Below are 19,117 nucleotides of genomic sequence, written 5' to 3'. Positions count from 1 at the left end.
GGATATCAAACAGCACAGGTATCTTCAGGCAAATTGGGAGAAACACTCTGATGTGGCTGACAGAAGCATTTTACTCTGTGTTTGGAAGTTTATCATGACCGATCAATTCTGGAAGAATTAGTGAGTGAGTTCTGGTTTTTGGCACTGACACAGCAGTGGTAAAAAGGCTGGAGGCAAAAGGGAAGTAATTTTCATAATGCTGTGAACTGTTGCCATCAATCCTTACCCAAAACATTTCTTCCACTTACTCTAGCACAGTGCTGTTCTGTAGGAGCTCCCCTCTCAGCTATCGCCCTTCGTCTCGGGAAGGCTCTCGACCTCACTCGTGCTCTGGATGTGGAGACCCAAGCCAAAGACCGAAGTCTGTTGGAGTTCAATCTTTCTACGGACTTCAAAGAGCCTGGGATGCGTAACTTACTCCAGACAGAAAGCATAACACACATTTGGAACAATATTATACATGTAAAAATAGAGATGATTGAATGACTGCTAAGCAATGCAGTGTGATGGGGAAGCCTGATGTAAATCATGCGTGGCATTTACACACCTATTTTCAGCCTCTAACCTCGGCACTCTGCATCCTAGTGGAAGTACCTACCTCCTTCCTTCCATTATAAAGACTTTAAGATTTAATTCTCTGAATCGTGCCTATGCTGTGTGTCTATCCCTGCTGCGAGCAGATGGCATGACTGCTCCCCTAAGGAACTAACTGAGCAACAGCCACAAATAGCCAAAGCTTAGCCTCAGAGATAAAGGAAAGTTGCAACTACACGTTTTGGGAGGAATCAGCAATACACAGAATTAGTCCTTACCGGAAATCAAGCCATACATGAAACTAAAATAAAAGCCCTTAACGAGAAATACCAAGTGCAAACATATTAAGGTATTTTGCATAATGTTGATGTAATTTTGTAGTACATCTCAGGCATTCTTATATTTGTCTCCATTTGTGCTCACTGGAATTGAAGACAAAATAGAGCGTCACCAAGCTCATGAAAATCAGATCACGGAAAAATACCCTTTTTTAAGTGTTCTCAGCCAGCTTTGCAAACAGAAGTTGTTCAGACAGTTTGGAAACATCTTCATGCTCCACGATGCTTACTTGAAACGAACTGCGCTCCGGTCTTTTGGAGGTCTACCTCTGCTCCTCTCCAAATGAGTGCATCGTATTTCTCTATTTACTTAGAATTTCTCACCAATTAATATTTCCCTATCTTATTTTAATTAAACAAAACAAATAAATAAATCAAGCAAATGCGGAATAACTTAAAGCAATGCTTTTCAAATGTAAAGGGAAATTTTTGATACCCACATACTACTCGTAGTCAGTGGGTCTTGTTTTGGGCATAAAATTTCTTTTTGTGCCTTTGGAAAGTGCATAGAAATTGAATAGAAGATGACAGTAATGGGTCCATTAATTGATATCCTCTGGATTTTCTGTTATTTAATCAATGTCTGAGCTCTGACTGCAAAAGAAGCTTAAATTGACAACCTCATTCCTTTCTCTCAGTGCTCCCTAGCCTGTTTTCTTCGATACACAACTACTGTTTGCGAGCCTGACAGGGGCACAAGTCTCATTACATCGTATCACGGAAATTATAAATGACCCGATAAACAAAGAGGCAAGTTCCCAATCAGCTCGTTCCTACCACACAATGTGGAATTCTTCACATTTTACCCCTAATCCCGCATCTGATCAAACTGCAATGTCTTCAGGGTCAGGAATGCCTCTGCTTCCTTTTGGCATTTCTTTCTCAGCCTAATCAAATCTCAGAAAAGCCGATATTTTCACTCCGTGTGTCTTATCTTTATCCTTACTACAATTTGTGCTGCTCAGTGCTGAAGAAGTAATTCAGCAACATACTTCATGCGATGGAGCAAATCATTAAGGGAGCAGAAATGCTGGCAAGGCCTGAGTAACAGATTAAATCCCCTTCTTGGCATATTCACTTTTACTGTGTCTTTCAGTGTAATTTCGACATGGAATTTTCCTAGCATAAATCACACAGGTTTCCCTCTTCCCCTCCACACCACGCTGCGTAGCTCTGTGTTTTGGTAAATCTCATCTATTAATAGTTGCCCTCTGTGGCTATAAAAAAATACCTCAGTAGTCAAAAGCCAACCCTTGCTAGGGAGCAGCTGTGGATGCCTGAACGCACACAGGACCCAGCATCGCACAGCAAAGCCCTTTCTTGGCTCCATGTCAGAGCAAACTGATTAAATAAGGCCATAGTCAAGCTAACGGAAAAGGAGCCCCTTCCCTGCAAGAGGAGGGAGAGACCGACTCCAGCACCAGGCTGGAGAAACATCAGGGTATTTCCATTTTCTCGCTGACATTTTCTTTTTCTTTTTTTAACTTAGCAAACCCCCCTCGCGTGTCTTCCTCGCTCCACCCTTCTGCCAAGTCCCAGTAAAACTCTCGCACTTAAAGAAGTAGAACAAAGACGTCATCGCAGCTAGCACCAAAGGTCGCGGGGTAAATTTTAAGGTCTAGTCTACTTTTTTTTCTGTTTGATTGATTTAACTGATTAAAGCATTTCTGCTCTTCCTGTGCTTTCAGCAGCATCCTGGGTAACTCTGGGGAAATTCAAACCAACCAGCTGTGATCCATATTACAAAGTCAGGGCTGGAAATACACACAAGGATGTTGATGGGGCCATGCTGCAAAGCGCGAAAGGAGAGGAATATTGTCTCCTGGTAAAGCGAGAATGGGCTTTTACGTGTCGGATTGAGACGTATTCAGCTCAGCAGAGGATGCAGGGAATTTCCCGTCGTCTCAGCACCATAGGGTATCTGTCCCATCGCAGAGGAGCTGCTGGTGACAAAGCACCTGGTGGCAACAGCTTTGCTCCACAATTTTCCCTTTGAATTTTAAGTTCTTGCAAATCCCTGGGAACTGCCAATTTCCAAGGACTTCCACACAAAGTCTGCACAATGCCAGAGCCATTGGGCAAGGAGCTGCAGGGAGAACGGGAGCATCAGCTCTTCTGGAAAGCAGGCTCAAGCTCTCAGCACTTACGGCACACCTGGTCTGAGGCTGCAGGCACTTACAAAGCCAATGCCACGTAACTTCAGCGTATTTTTTCAGATTTCCCAAGGGATGTTTCACTAAGATAAATTGTCCCTGCAAAGCTGATGGGAATGATTTGAAAAATGAAGTCTTGCGCTGGGGAAAACGACTACCACAGCTTCTCATTGAAGTCCTCAATTTATTGACACTACAAGGATGTAGCATGAGAAGCAAATTTATTCCATATTATCTACTGTCAGTACAGCTCAAAAGATGAATTTTGAGGCAGCAGGAAGAATTTTTTTCTCCAAAGCCTCGTAATTCAACTCTGCTGAAGCTGCCCTCACACAAATCAGCGATGACGCATCTTTTCAATGTCTAGGGCCAAAATTATTTTTAAAAGCATTGCAGGTAATTGCCATTGCTGTTATTCCAAACCACTGCTATTTCCACTGTTTTACTATCACTGATGTAACCCAACAAGTGGGTTTATTCTGCAATTATTGAATTAAGGGAAATAATATATCTCGTAACAAACAGCTCAAGCATCAATGGCCATTACCAGATCTCTAGGTAGGATCTTCATGAGATGTCCACCGTTCCCAAGCTCTGTTATACACTACTCAAACATCTGGGTACCTTCCAAAATAATTGGTCTGCAGAGTACAGATTTTATCAGTATTTTTCAATAGGGTGGATTGGCCACAAGAGTCTTTAAAACAATGGTAGAAATAAAAAATACTGAACCTAGTTCTCCTGAAGAATTTCAGAAAGATCAAATTAGGCCAAAATCTCTAATCTTGATTTCAGTGAGGTCCCTTTTTAGCAGAGGTCCCTTTAGCAGGGTCCCTTCTTTAAAAGAAAAAGGAAATTAAAAATGAAAAACAGCACTAGGGAAAAGTTAAGTATGTACTTCAAATTCACACATGCCAGGAAATTTAGAGTTAAAGGTGAAACCCCACCCTAAAGAGCCCCATACTGGAGATATTTTAGCGAACAAACACAACGTGTTCTGAAATACAAAGACCCAGTAGGGTGCACTAGGTATGGAGTTTCAGCCTTCACTCCAAATTTCCTGGCTTTTTGCAGGTTTATTAGACTTTCATACCCCAAACTTTTAAGTACTCCAACAAGTTTCCTCAGCACAGCTCTCCCTGATCCCTTTGGAAACCGGGAACAAGTACTCTGATGGTGTAGCCACCCACCCATTATTAATGAACCTGAAAGCCCTTTCTTGCAAATTTATGCTAATTTGGGGTGCTGAAATTGTGTGCTAACTAGGTAGTTTCAGTTGAGTTACTCTGGGAAACTCCAAAACTGAAAATGCGCAAATGTACTCAGAACAGATTTGAAGGACAGGGTGCCGCTGACCCCAGCAAAGCAAGTGCTCTGCCGTGTGTGGGTCCCGTAACTCCACTTCAGCCGGCACACACAGAATTGTTTCTGACAGCGGTGTTTTGTGTTCCTGGCCAAAGCACCCTACCAGGCTGTGGGATGGGGACGTTGCCATCCTACTTCTCAGTGATCTCTGCACAAGCATATCTCGGTGGTGGCTAGCAGCAAGGTGACAGAACAGCTCCACAGCGCCCTGGCCCTGGGGTGTCTGAAGGACCATCAGTTCTTCCTGCTGCAGGTACGAGGAGATAAACCACGACATTCCCTTCTTGCCCTGGGTGGGCAAAGGAGAGAGCCCGTACTCAAGGACCGAACTGCCTTGGGGAAAGAAGGAAAAGAGAATAGGGAGGAGGCAAACAGGGACTTAAAGCATCAGGAGCCGGTGCCAAAGAAGTTCAAGCAAGGGGCAATAGACACCGACTGTGCCTCGTGCTGTTGCCTACAGATCTGCCTCTGCATCCTTTCTCCTTCAATCTTGTCCAGGACCTTCCTCTTTTACCTCACCTTTCCATTTACTTAATCCCCTCTTTGCTGAGTTCCAGCTATCAAATTTAAACATACACACACACACAAATCCCCTGCCACACACCTTCTCATACCTCTGAAATCCTCCAACAGGCCAACAAACTAAGAGCGGAAAGCCCACAAGAAATCATAAGCAAATGATTTATTGAGACAAACGTTTTTTTATAGATTAACTGAATAATTTGGGAAAAAAAGGAAAAGACTTTAAACTCGTAAACCCTTCTTTTTATTCTTATCTTTTGTCCTCACACTATTAATTGGCTTAAAAAAGAGACATCCTGCCTTCCTCCCACAAAACCTGCCTTACTTGCAAGCTTCAGCTCTCCCAGCTATGTCAAGAACATCATCACTCTGCACATCACAGCACAGCTTAATCTGTTCTGCTCGGAACTTGTATCCCTTTTCCCAGTCTCTCCATCATTTTTCCTGAGGCTACAGACAGGTCCACTGTGGCATAAAGGCTATTTTTCTAACCCAAAACATAGACTACTTGTAGGAACTGTTATTTTCTAAGTAATCACACTTTTGGGTTGTCTTTCTCCCCCAGCACTGAGTTCACAGATATTGGGCAAAGGCAGAGCTGCTAGGCCAGTATTAATGCCTGCACTCACATCAACATTTTCAGCTGAGACTATATAAAGAAAAATCGCCTTATTCTTCTCACACCTTCTCCTGAACCCTGCAAACCCCTCACGTGAAGGCAGCAGAGATGCCGAGGGTCTGAAGTGTGGCTGCACTGAGCGATGTCATGGGAGACACAGCACAAGTCAGCATCCTCTCTCCTAAAAGATTTCTGTACATTTCCACTGGCAGCAACAGTGAAGGGATCATTAGGAAAAACAAACAAACAGCTGAAGTACCGCTTGTCCAAATGCAGCAATCCACTTGAGGAGCAAAGTCAAATGCATTGTGCTCCCGGATGGTGTAAACGAGCACGGTGGAGGTGGCTGCTCCGAATTTCCTCAAAGGGCAGCTATGGCTTGCAAGAAATGGATTTAAATTCGTATCTGAGAAGAACTCTGAAAGACAGGATTGGAATTGCAAATGGCAGTATTGCACCTGGTTAAGCTTGGCACAGAAATAGCCTGTACTTTGCATCTTTCTGTGTGAAAGGTGCAACCTCCTGAATTTACAGAAGGCTTCGGTTGCTGCTAATTAAAAAAGCAAGGGGCACCTCACACCTACTGCTGACGAGAGGTTGCACCCAAAGGGATATGGGAGAAAAACGGGGTGATTAAGCACAGCTTCACAGCACTTAAAGAGGCATTTTGGACATGATCAAACTGAGGGGGGGTGTGAGAGACGGTGTAATGTGCATTGATCAGCAAAGAGCATAAAGCAGCCTTATCCAGACTGCTGCTTTTCAGAACACACTATGAGGGGATGAACTCCACCTTGTTTGTTTAAACTGAGGCTGGCGAGGAGTTATGGGGAGCATCGGCGGTGTCTGCCGGGCAGCCAGGTCTGCAAGACGCAGTGCTGCAGAGTCCTTGCTGAATCCGCAGACTCTGTGCTTGCAAATCTTCCAGGTGGGGTTCCAGAGCCAAATGGGTCTGCATTAGCACTGGAGAGTATAATAATACTTTAATCTATTGTCTCCCACAAGGATTCTTAATGATCTCTGATAGTTTACTCCATAGATTTTATAGGCTGTCTCTATTCCAAGCATCCTGCAGTTTGACCAGACAATGATCTTTTTAAATAATGGATAATGTCCATAAAAGAAACCATGAGTCCTATGAGTCTTGGGGAAAAAATGTTTCCTGAAAAATACCGTTGGAAAAGATGACTGTGGGTCAAGCTAAATCAAGAAAACTCCTACCGTTTCTAGGGTGTGCAATTGTAGATGTAGGAATAGTTTCTTTAGCACTGAAGTCCTGTCTATATCGGAATTCAATACTAGACTTATAAATGTCAGTTCCTAGCATGGGAACAGATGCAACTCCTCCCAGCTGATTAACATCCCTGACATCTGGAATAGAGGACAGAATAAACAGAGAGAACAGAGGATTTCCTGTTGGGACTTGGCTTTTGGGTGCAAACTACCAAGATACAGCAACTCTGTCCTTGAGAGTGTTATCTCTCCACCTTCCAAACAGCCCTGGGGCTGGTAACTAAAGAACTGGACATTTAGCACTGAATCCCTAGACAAAAACTCAGATATTTGCTATATGTCTCTCTGATACCTGTGTGAATGCAAGAATCCTTGATGTCAAGAGCTGCACAATGGCCTCTTTAAGGCAGGGGATTAAGTCCTCAGGCTTCCTGAATTGAACAGCTTTGACGAATTTCTTCTGTTCTTTTTAGTGTTTTGGATTAGGTTGAAATTAATTCTTCCTTGGGAATCAAGAAGTATTTCTTATAACTCTCTCAGCTCCTCGAAAAGGGCATTACATGTGCCTCCCTCCTCCAGAGTAAATTGACCATGTTTTGCAAAGAAGCCTTGTGAAAAGGTTTTCAGTGGAAGAGAAGGAAAAAACAGCAAAGAGGTTGGTCTGATCAGAAGCTCACGGAGAAGTGATCCAGTTAGTTACCTGCCTGAGGCTGCGGCTTAGCCAGACCCCTTCAGCTGTTAACGGTGTGCCCTCCACACAAGGCCCTGCCATAGCCACTGCTGTCCAAAATGACAATGGAAGCTTCTACAGATTGTTCAGATGTCTAGTCAGAGCCTATTTCACGTATGACCGGAATGTGCCACTGTCCTTAATCTGGAGTGAGCCGACGTGACGCAGCGTGGAGCTGTGCCGAGCTGCACGGTACCAGAGCTGGAGGGGCCAAAGAGAGGGATGGCAGCAGCACGGCACCAGACCCCAGCTCTCCGGCTCCGTGTCGCTCTGAGCCCGTGGGCAGGTGCTGCAAACAGACTCTGGGCCCGTACAGCTCCTCTCTGCCCCTTGTTTAGGCGAGCAGAAGGGCTGTGTGAGACTCCAGGGCACACGTGGGGACGTTGGGAAAGCTCATCCCCAAGGTCACCTCTTCTGGGAGGGATTTCCAGCAAGCATTCAGTACTTTGTCTGAATCGAGGGAGTTTGAAGACACTCCAGTAGCTTCTACTGTTTCAGGAATTTCATCAGCATTTTCCTAAGAAGTCATCAAGACGAAGGCTTTCTTATCTGGATATGCAATCCTGTGGTGAAGTCTGATGTGCAAACCCAGGATTACATAAAAGGAATGGTTCAGTTAACCATGGTATGGTGCAAGAATTTGCCACATCAAATGGCACTTACAGGGGATGATTTCCTATGATCCGTTGCCGTTTGTTTCAAGTGTTTTTTTTTTGAAAAAGAGCCATGGTAGGTGTTACGAGCTAAAATTCTTCCCTATTTTGTAACCAGCAGTATCCCAAACAACAAAAGGAATGTGCCTTTCTGGCAAGTATGTCTATCCTTGCTCCTTCCTTTTGTATTGGGACAGGATGTATGATCTTAGCATGTTCTCATCTTCCCAGAATTGCAGAAACAAAGAAAAGCGGAACAATTTTCGCAAATCTTGTGCTGGGACTAAATACATTCTGTCCCACTCTCATGTAATTAGTAAAAAGAAGTTAAGCAGATGTCTCAGATAAAGCCTGCTGTGTGAATAATGATAACCAGTCTTGTTTTTCTTCCCGTAGGCTATTTAAGAAGACAAGGGATGATCTAGTTGCTACCACAATGCTTACAGCTTTCTGCTCTGCAGCTCCCAGAGCAGAGTCCCCATCCATCAGCACTGTCCCTCTAAACTGTCCCTCCGGCAAACTTTGCAGATGTGTCACAGTACTTACATTTCTATGCACCAACACTCCAGCTACCCGACTGTGGCACAGCATCTCAGCTTTGGAGGTGCCAGAAGGAGAGGTTGGACAGAAAAAATGCCTGAGAGCTGCACCACAACAGTGGCTGAAGGACACCACCAAGGTACCTGAGGAGTTTGTCCAAGGTGCCAAGGGGGGCCACAAGAAACTTCTAATGCAGATTGGAGGTGTCTCAAAACTGTTCCGGTACCATCACGTCTGTGGTTGCAATTAGTCAAGAAGCACGCACAGAGTTTTTTGCACCGAGGTTCATAGCAACTCTAGGAGATCCCAGGACGGAGGCTTGAAGGACTGGGACTGAGGCAGCCACACTGAGACTGACACACGAAGCAAAGCGACAGGAAATGAATCCATCTCCTTTTGGGGACGAAGAGGCACTGAAGAGGGTTCCTGTTTATAACAGCATTAATCAAGCATTAGCACTTTTTGGTTGGTTCCAAAGAACAGAATTACTTCAGGAATAAACTCCACATGGTGAACAGCTGGCCACAACTGCAGACACTAAGAATATAGAAGGAACAAAACCCAGTAGTATCTAAAGATCCCCCGGTACCAGGGAAGACTGAAGAGTCTTCACGGCACAAAGCTCAGGGAACTTCTTCCTGGTACCATTTCATCCATTTCACCCCCCGCTTTATTTGATGCCTCCCCAGACTAAGGGTTTGTTTCGTTTCCTTCTGCTATTGTTAGACTGAGCTTTGGCAGAGAAAACACCTGGAATTAGATGTGAGCTCTCAGTGGCTGTGGAGATGTCTTCATTGATGTGGTGCAAGGCCTGCACTAGAGGGGACTGAGGCCTCTGCCAATGAAAGTGATGACAAGAGGGGCTGGTGATGCAAAATGGGCCCAGATGGTGCCAACTGAGTCACACATTTTGACTGAGTCAGTAATTGGCACAGAAATCGCTCTCAGGGGATGGTGCTGAGGGCAATGCCAGAGCCAAACACAGGGTTTGAATCTTCCCCCTTTTAGTCAATTAAGGCTTTGCTGACAAAACCACTGCCCTAAACCTGTATTTGTTAGCCCAAATACTCAGAGGTCAGCCTTTCAAACCTCATTGATCAAGTCTACAGCCCCAACTGCTGTATTTTGCCATACTGAATGTGAACACCCATCACAGTGGTAGGTATGAGCTCAGGCTGAGCATGTTGGCCAGCAAGGAAAGGCTCCAGAGTGATGGACTACCTTCTGCTGACCTTGGCTTCACTGCCAATGATCGAAGCTGTGTTACAACTTCTACGCAAAGACAAACAAATGAAATCTAAATGTTGCAAAAAAAAATGCTTTGGAGGAACTAGAGATTTTCTCAGGCTCTACACTGTGCAAGAGGACGTTTAGGCCTCCCTCGCCGACTTAAGCGTGTCACAGAGGAGGTGCTTCTCAAGCCAACGTGAACATACAGAAGATCTGTGAGCTTAACACCATGAATGCGACTTCTCTAGACAAGTTCAGCAAGGTGGCTGCCTCCAAGAAGAACATACAAATGCATATGAAAAGCAGGTATGCTATGTTAAGGTAACTTCAAATTTTTGAATTAAATTCCTTGCCTGGGCTTGTGCAAGTCCAATCTGTCTGTGCAGCAAAGAAACTACATTTGGAATAGAAATATCTCTGTATGTCAGAATAACAATAAGGCACAGTCTTAAATCTGAAAACTAGAATTTAAAAGGCTTTTCTTGTTTCATTTTGTATGGGTATTATGCTGGTCACAGTACAAGTGATAAAAGGGTACTATCAGATTAAAAATAATGTATTTTTCTAAAAATTGTCATAGCTGTTATAACTAACACCTCGAGTTCTCAGAACTACAGTGTTAAAACAATCCAATTTGCATTATGCCTTTGATGATATTTGCTCAGTTGTGTTCCTCTCCAGTTGAACAGTATTAAAAGACTGGTATTTTTCCTTTCAGTATTTTCAATAATTAGTGTTTAAAGTAGCTCCTCATTTGAGCTTTGTTCACTGGTAACTGAAGTCCAGCTGAGCTATAGGGATGTTTTTTTAAAAAAGCTCACTGAAGTTTTTAAAAAAGAAGAATGGAAGGATTTCTTTGCAGCTTAATTATGTGTATTTTAAGCTCCAGTTGAGATGACAATGTTGTTTAAAAACTTCTTTCTACTAAGGAAGTTACAAATGTAGCCTGAATTGATATAATTAAAGTAACTCCAGAACAGCTCATACTTTCCTTCTTAACCTGAATTTCAGTGTTGACAACACAGGGTGTTCTGACTGTCTTATGGTTTTCCACCATGACTCCGAAAATTGCCCCCAAAAGCTTTAACATGGAATAGAGATGACAGAATTTCTGCAGAGTTCTGCAGAATTTCTGAGCGAATCTTGTGTGTGTTTATATCACTAACTCATCCACAGGAAACTTTTTTTTTTTTTTATTTAAACACACTGATCTTCTCTGAAAATACCCAAAAGCACATTGAAGTAATTGTAGCTATGATCTACTCAACTGATTGAAGTTACTCGGGGATGCCCCTCTTCAGACTACAATATGAAGAAGCCATTAGCTGAGCACCTCATGATTTTATAAACTCACATCCATCCACAGAAAGCTCCTCTCCCACTTGTGATAAAGTGGCATTACATTAAAGGTTGGACTAGATGATCTTAGAGGTCTTTTCCAACCTGAATGATTCTATGATTCTACCCTTGTTTTCATATCTACATAGAGGAACACAGAAGAATTCAGTCACCCACCCAACATGTGCAATAGCACTCCCAAGAATCTGGTTCCCACCTCCCTCCTCATAACCCCTGGACTCAGCAGCCCCTCCACAGCAGTGCTTAAGGAAATCAGCACTCACATAGCATTCAGAATATAGAATAACCTACCTACTTTCAAAGGTACCTACAAAATTAAAGTATACCTAAGAGTATTTATGTTCCGTGCCTGAAGGGCTCTTCACTCTCCAAATACATATGAGCTTCCTATGGCATATAATCCTCATTCCTAAAAGTCTTTGGTTAAAATAATCTGTGCAATACCTCAACATACTGCTCGTAACCAAGAACTGATAGGTCTTCCGACAATGTCTGTTTCAGTCTTTAGCACTACCTTTGTTTAGCCTAGATAGGGAAAACCAATTCAATTGCAAGACGCTGTCAAGACCATTACTGAGATTGCATTCAGGTAATTGCAATGTGAGCCAAATACTATGGAAAAAAACAAATGAAGAAAAAATGCCAAAGCCTGTAACGTCAATAACATAATGGTTCAGCAGCCAGCAGGCTGATCAATACCTAGGCAGATATTCATTAATATGAACATAAAAATCTCGTTTAAGAAATTGCCTACCTGTAAGGAGAATATGGGTCAAAGCATGTCTTGGTGACTTCTGTTATCTCTGGGTTACAGCATTCCCCACCATCAAAGTTGTATCTTTCGTAATTACAATCCATGTCACACACACCATTCTGCTTCTTCTTGTTGAAGAGTGTGTGGCGCACATGTCGGCAGTCTCCTCCATCGTAGCCAGTCAAGGTGTGGTTGCACTCGGGATCACAGTTCTCATCCCCGATCTTGCTGATATCGCAGTTGGCCAGGATGAGTCGGTGGCGAAGGGAAGAGTTCTTCACCTCCAGCACCTCCAGCTCCCAGGTGATGTTGTAGCGGCTGAAAGCCTCGTTTAAATGCTGATGCTGGAACTCGATCTGTTGCTGGCTGACAGTGGGGTTCTGATGCTTGTCATCGTAGAGGTTTACCACACGGTAGCGAACTATTTTGTTACGGCGGAAGCTGGGGAGCTTGTTGTAGCTGGCAATGACGTCCGTGTTGTCACAGACTGTCTGTCCGCAGAGAGGAGGCTCTAGGCTGGTATCCAGCAAATAGCCATGATGATAGCTGAACTTGTTCTGAGGACTGCTGCCATCCTTCATGGGAGACCAGGTGTTTTTCACATTCAGTAAACTGTCTTGAAGAACTAGCTGAGGTAGAGGCGTGTCTTGTCTGTGAATTGCCTGGCCCATGTCCAACAAGATCTCCTTCTGAGACCGGGCTGTCCTCCAGAGGCTGAAGTGCTCTACATAGCCCCGATAGTTCTGGTTCAGGGCATTTCCTCCAACCATGAGCACCTTGCACTTCAAGGTCAGAAGACTGAAGATGCTGCCCACTTGCTCTCCACTTGTGGCTACCTGGGCACCATTCACATAGAGTTTCATCAGGTGCCCATCGTACGTGGCAGCCAGATGCACCCACTGGTTGGGGAGGTAGCTGCGATGTGCTGCAATGGTGGTAACTTTGCGAGCACGGTCCGTCTTCAGAGAGAAGAAATAGCGGGGGTCTCTATTCCCCTGGTCACTGACGGTGTTAATCCCCAGGACCCATCCTCGGTCACGGGAGGTGTAAGAACATTTGTCATAAAGTCCTATGTGCCCCCAAAAAAGAAATATGAATAAATAAGGATGACAGAATAAATAAAGAATTTAGTCTTTAAATTGTATAAATCTCTCTCTACGTATAAACACACACTCACCTACGTACATTAGAAAGTCAGCGTACACGAAAGGCATTAAATCATCCAGAACATGACTGTGGGAGGTCATGTTAAGACTTGCTATTAAAAGTGAAGATTTGCCAGTGGCATGTATGAATGGGATTCCCCTCTCCTGACCAAAGACCAAAACCCTTTTGCAAACTTACCGGCACAAAGTTGTACTGTGCATTCAGTCTTATCTTCATTCAAGCCATACTTCACTGGCTGAAAATAACGCTCTCGAGAGGCAGCCCTTGTAGCCTCACTCACAGCATTGCACCCTCCATCTAGCAAGGCCCACAGGGGCAATAAGCATGACATCTACCCACCGCACAGTTCGAGAGACACCGAATGGCTGGGATAACCTTGGTAGGATCAAGCACCCAAATCTTGCAGAGATCAAACGCATTGCGTTCAGGCTGCCTTCGAATTCATACCCATTAAAAACCAGTAAAGAAATGGCTTGCACTGGTACACACCAATGTACCTAATGGGTTTCTCTTGTACACAAAGCGCAGATTTACACCTAAAGCTCCCTCCATTGGTCCTCAGCTCCAAAAGATGAAAAGAGTCCACTCCTTCCCAGCCTGGGACACAAGGTCTGACAAGTCAAAGACATACATTTCCATCTTTCAGTTCTCAAAGGCCATGGGCCGCAGAGACCCCTTGACTGAAAAAATAATCGTTAGAGCCTTCAGCGCCAACGGCCTTCCTACTATCAGCACGTAGAAAGCGCTCCTTCCCCCAAGCCTTCCATTCCAAAAGCCTAACCGAAAATCATAAATCTCTGACAGTTCAGTCCTCATGAAAAGACTAAATATCCCCTTACCTCACCCCTGCACCCTAACCCTCCCAGCACTACAACCAAATAACATCTTCTGCTTCTGACTAAGTTGCTCAACAGCCATCTGTTAACAATCACTCATTAACAGTGCAGTCTTGTCTAGTATCAACAGAGCAAAGGTTACAGGAGCATTCACTGTATTTTTCCTCCCCTCTCCCAGCACCCACCTTCCCCCTCACTCCTCACACCCTTCCCCTTTCCTCCTCCTCCCCCCGCAAAAAAGTCTTCTGATGGGAAAGTTAAAAAAAATTTAAACAGGGCTTTTTTCTGCACGCTGGTATTTTGCTAGGGACTCTGAGCTCCCCCTTTTCCTGTTGCCTTTGGAAGAGAGATCCCAGGGTTCGGAAGGTAATGTGTTTATTCATCTGTAGGGCGCACTCAGTTCAAAACGTTCTCGAGACCAGCTTCTAGTTTATACTGCTACTTGTGATCACGGGAAAGGAGAGGAGGAGGAACAGGGAAGGAAAAAAACAAAAATGCTAAAAAAAAAAAAATGACATTTGCTGGGATGGATGTTTACCTGAGAGATTCATTATATGAAAGCCAAGCTACTAGGGATTTTTCTAGAGTCAGGGATCTCCTGTTTTTTGAGGGTTTTTACATTTTCTTTATGGAATAAATACTTTTAGCAAGCATTCATTTTTGAGATGTATTAGAGCCCATAAATGTCTGCATTTTTATGAATCTCAAATGAAGGTATTTTCCAATGGTAGTTTCCAAAGACAGTTGGCAAATTCCAAATAAGCCATAAACAAAGAAGTTATAAAAATGAGACATAAAAAGTTGCCATCCCAGTATAGCAGGCAGGGGTCTCTGGCAACTGGGCGAGGATGGAAACAGTTGTCTCTGGGTGTGAAGAGAGATCGGCGGCATTACAGGAGAGACACAAAGCTTTCCTCCTCTGGGAGACTGCCTTCTATTGATTCTCCCCCCTGCCCCAGAGAAATATTTGGACGTGCCCTATATAGAGGTATGGCACCCATGCAAGCCAGGGCACAAAAGTGAGGACATGGGATGTTCCAAAATATACCCAATTCGGGAAAATTAAAATTCTGTGGGAGTCCATTCTGTTTCAGTAACTTTCTGTTATTGAATATCTTTTGTTTCCAAGGTGGGAAATACTGAAGAAAGGGAGTAAAAGCATATCCTATAAATGGAACCCAGCGTGAAATGAAGCCACCTCTCCTGAAAGGAGACCTTTTTATAGGTACACTATGATCTCATCTTATCATAATAAGACCATCAGAGCTGGTCAGACATTTTTTAACAGAGCTTTCTCCTGCCACCTTTGCAGCCCAGCATCAGAGTTCTCCAAGCCCGCGGGCCCAGGGCAGCTGCACACGCAATAGCTGCTCCACCTGTGTCTTGCGGCGTCCAAGCTCCCTGCTGTCGGACGGAGGGCTGGAAGTCCTGGAACAGGCTTCTGGGATCTCCAGCTCTGAGGAAGTCCACCATACAGTCTTTAAGGGTCAAGTTTTTTGGCTTTTTGTACTGACCAGGGCTGGAAATATTCCCCTAAAGAACTAATAAATTATTGTGGAATGGAAATTCAGTTTCCTAGCCAGGATTAAAGAACATCTTCCTCTCTCTCTGAAGTGCTGCATGATGCTAGTGATTGACCTCAGCTGAACAGATGGAGCTGCTGGAGGAATACTACAGAATAGTAGCAATCCTCCCTTGCCTTTGAGCATTTAAACCCTGATGTGATGCAACATGTCTTGAGTTTGACTCAAACAGCTGCCATCAATTCAAGATTTACAGGGAGCCAAAGGAGGGCAGAAAAAGAAAAAAACAGCGACAATAGGGACACCACTGAACATGCCAGTATGAAAGCTGCTGAACTAAAACAGTCTACTATTCCAGTTCCTTACATTTTCTAGTTTAGGGCGAAGGTCATTACTGAATCCATATGTCGCATACAGTATTCTTTTCTCAAACTTTTACTATTACATACATCCAACTCTTGATGAAAAGATGGATTGATCACAATACCTTCAGCAGCAAGACTTGTTTTATTCTTAAGAGAAAGGAAAAAGAATACGAAAAGGGATGAGAAACCCGCACTCCCTATAACTTGCACAGTCGTGCCATTTCTTTATGACCTTCTTTTGCTTGTATGCTGTACCTACTTTCCCAGTCCTTCGCTTACTTTTGGCTTTAGACTACGAATCCTCCGGCTAAGGGAGTGTCACTTTTCCGTTTTGTCCCCAGCACAATGAAACTAATTTCAGCTGGGACTTTGGATGTCATAATAAAAGAATTTATTACTTCTTCTATGACAACTAATAAGGGCAAAACCATTGGATGAGGGACATGTGAAATAATTGCCAGAACTTCTGAAAACTGAATAATTTGATGTTTTCACAATTTATTTCAATTTAGTAAAAGGTTCCATAGCCATGAGTTATTTCTTAGACATAATTAAGAACATTTCAAACAAGAAGAGGCCTCTTTTACCCCAAACAAGGCTGTTTTTGAGTAAAATCACCCCCTCACAATGGTTGACACTGAATTTCAAAATTCAGCTGTGACCACAACCAACATTTACATGAAAAACATACAGAGTTTAGATGCTCATTTACACGGGGAATTCTTTACAATAATGTGTCAAAGGACATTTTTAGCTACTTGGTGTCCCTTAAGAAACCAAGAGTGGTGTAAAGAGGCCTCATGGTAAATGAGACTCAAGCCAACGACTGCAAAACCACAATTTGGCGAATATGCCTCAAGTTTCCGAGCCAAGAAATGGTGCGAAATAAAACTGATGTTTGTTTTCCCCACAGCAATTAGATTAAAAAAATATGTACAAGTCTCATACAGCAGCAAACAGTTTTCCTCACTTCTGCTTGTCTTGAGTTGCTAGAAAGGGATGGAGCTGCAGCTGAGAAGAATACTGACAGCCCTTCTCACCCCTCAGTCTGAGTGATTTTTTTCCCTGTAAAGTTCCTGTTCCTGAAGCCCGGAGGATTAAAACAGAATTTATCTTTTATTAAAAAAAGAAGAGGCACTAGTTCAGCTTTCCAGTAAGAGTCATCGGTAACCGTCCTTCCGCACAGAAGTGAGTCACTTTTCAGACGGCTCCGGAGGAGCGCGAACACATCGGGATGCCACGTTCCTGTGTGCTGAGCCGGGGGGGCCTCCGATTGCCCACCGGGCTCCTTCCAGCCCCATCGTGTTTGTGCCATGCAGGAACAGTAAATTCCTAAGCACCAAGATCCTTGGGACTGCTGGAAGATTAAACCCCAAAGGCCCGGTGCCAAAAGGCAAATAGGGAAGACCAGAAGTACAGTCTCTCCTTTTTCTCCTTTTTTTTTTTTTTTTTTCAAGCAAAATAACACTTTTTTGGCTACCAACCCACAACTGCTCCAGAATACTACTGCTCATCACACCTGACCTCCTCCAGGGAGCCCCAGCCATGATTTACACCCCAGTTTGTTCCCAGGCCTTCACCAGGACTCCGAGAGAGGGCCCTCCACGCGCAGGCCCCGCGCTCTGGGCTCATGAACCACTGCTCCGGGAACAATGTCCCGGGTGAGGACACGAGGCTTTGCCGTAACTGAGCTCCGTAGCCAAGCTGACGATGTTGAGGTTGGAGCAAAGGATTATCAGGAGCAGCCACAGAGAAACGGGGACTCACAGCTAGAGGCTGTAGCTGCTGGAGGCGTAAGAAGCTCTCTCTGTGGGCAGAGCTTGAAAGAAGAGGCCAAAGTAGCCCAAGCAAGCTGCTGTAATCCATTTTAATATTATCAATAACAGACTCCAGGCCTCCCCTGGTCGCCTCAGTGCTGTTTCTTGCATCTTGCTAACAGCAATCTTTCCACTAATCAGCCCAGCCATTACCTAACAATTTATTTCTTTACGCAGAACAAAGTTTCGGCCCTTTGCTGAGCAATAGGAAGGGAAGGAAAAAAAAAAAAAAAAAAGACTTGTTATGCTTTATTTTCCAGGAGCTGAGGCTGGGGGAAGGGGAAGAAGGAGGTCAGTTCGACTTTGAACACATCAGGTGTGCTGTGGAGCCCGTCATAGCGGTGCAAGGCAGAACGGAAAACAGTGCCCCGCACTTCTGAAAGTTGGCCGTGCCTGTTTTGCTGGGAGACTACAACCAGAGGTGACAGGACTCAGTTATGAAAGGGGAATTTAGGTCAACAATCAAAGCTGCAGTCAGGGGGCCCAAGAACAGGGAGCTAAAGGTTGGGGCTGTTTTTTTCTTTAGCATGCTTTAATCGTTTAGTATCAAAGCACAGAGGAACGCTTGAAAGAGCAAATATTCTACAGGAACCTATAGAAAGCTTTTATCTGTCCAGAGGAAAATAATTAAAACCGACAGATTTGGGTTAAGTATCCCCACGTTCCATGCAATTGGATAAGTCAGCGAAGATCCACTGGAGCAGTTCTTGAGTTCTGCACTGGATATTTCATGGTATGATGTTGAACCCAATATAGTTTTACAAAGGAGAGAAATAATCTCTCCTTTCCTTTGCTGTGCTTCTCCCAGCCCCCAGCTTCCTTCCACAATAGTTAAATAATTCAAAGTCCAGAGTACTTAAGGCAACATCTCTGTCTATACCATTTCCAACGCAGCTAAGAGGCCTCCTGAGGTCACCCCCTGAGATGAGTTGTGTCTCAGGCAAACCACCTGAGACTTGCTCAGGTGGCAATATACTACTTAAGTGAGGAAGAAGGGGATGTTTGCTGCTGCTATCAATCTAGCTAAATTCAGACCAGATATTATCATTTACAAGCTACGCAATAGGATTCAGATCCAGGATGGAAGGATGGAGTTCTTTTCATTTTGACATGAAAGGCAAGAACTTCATCCTGTAGAAAGAGAGAGCCTAATACAGCTATGACTGTCTAATGTTGAGAATTTGGTACAAGGCTCTTTGCAATACCAAAACCTTTATATCATTGCCATATAGCATTAAATAAAGCACATGTTCTGTACCATTTCTCTAACTCCCAGCCACTCGTACACTCAGCAAGATACCTTGAAGCCTGGAAGCAGGGAGGTGAGAAAGGCTAAAACAGCAAACATGAATTTGTAGTGGCTTGTTAGTTACAAACAT

General features: G+C 44.0%; 1 protein-coding gene across 19 annotated transcripts in view; it reads right to left on the bottom strand.

The window, feature by feature from the left end:
* Positions 1-19,117, bottom strand: part of PAPPA (pappalysin 1) — a 361,421-nt gene that overhangs the window by 144,448 nt on the left and 197,856 nt on the right. For 18 of the 19 annotated variants that reach the window (XM_083807365.1, XM_083807367.1, XM_083807366.1 and 15 more), the window contains one exon: positions 12,031-13,099. In XM_083807365.1, coding sequence (XP_083663491.1) covers positions 12,031-12,893 — 863 coding nt within the window. In that variant the 5' untranslated portion in view covers positions 12,894-13,099. Of the gene's footprint in view, positions 1-12,030; positions 13,100-13,374; positions 16,934-19,117 lie in introns of those variants that run through there. The other variant, XM_083807370.1, reaches the window with a different exon arrangement.

Source organism: Anser anser (genome assembly GCF_964211835.1).
Source record: "Anser anser genome assembly, chromosome: 21".
Taxonomy (NCBI): Eukaryota; Metazoa; Chordata; class Aves; order Anseriformes; family Anatidae; genus Anser; species Anser anser.
The sequence above is the reverse complement of the archived record's forward strand: the minus strand, read 5'-3'. Positions and strand labels throughout refer to the sequence as shown.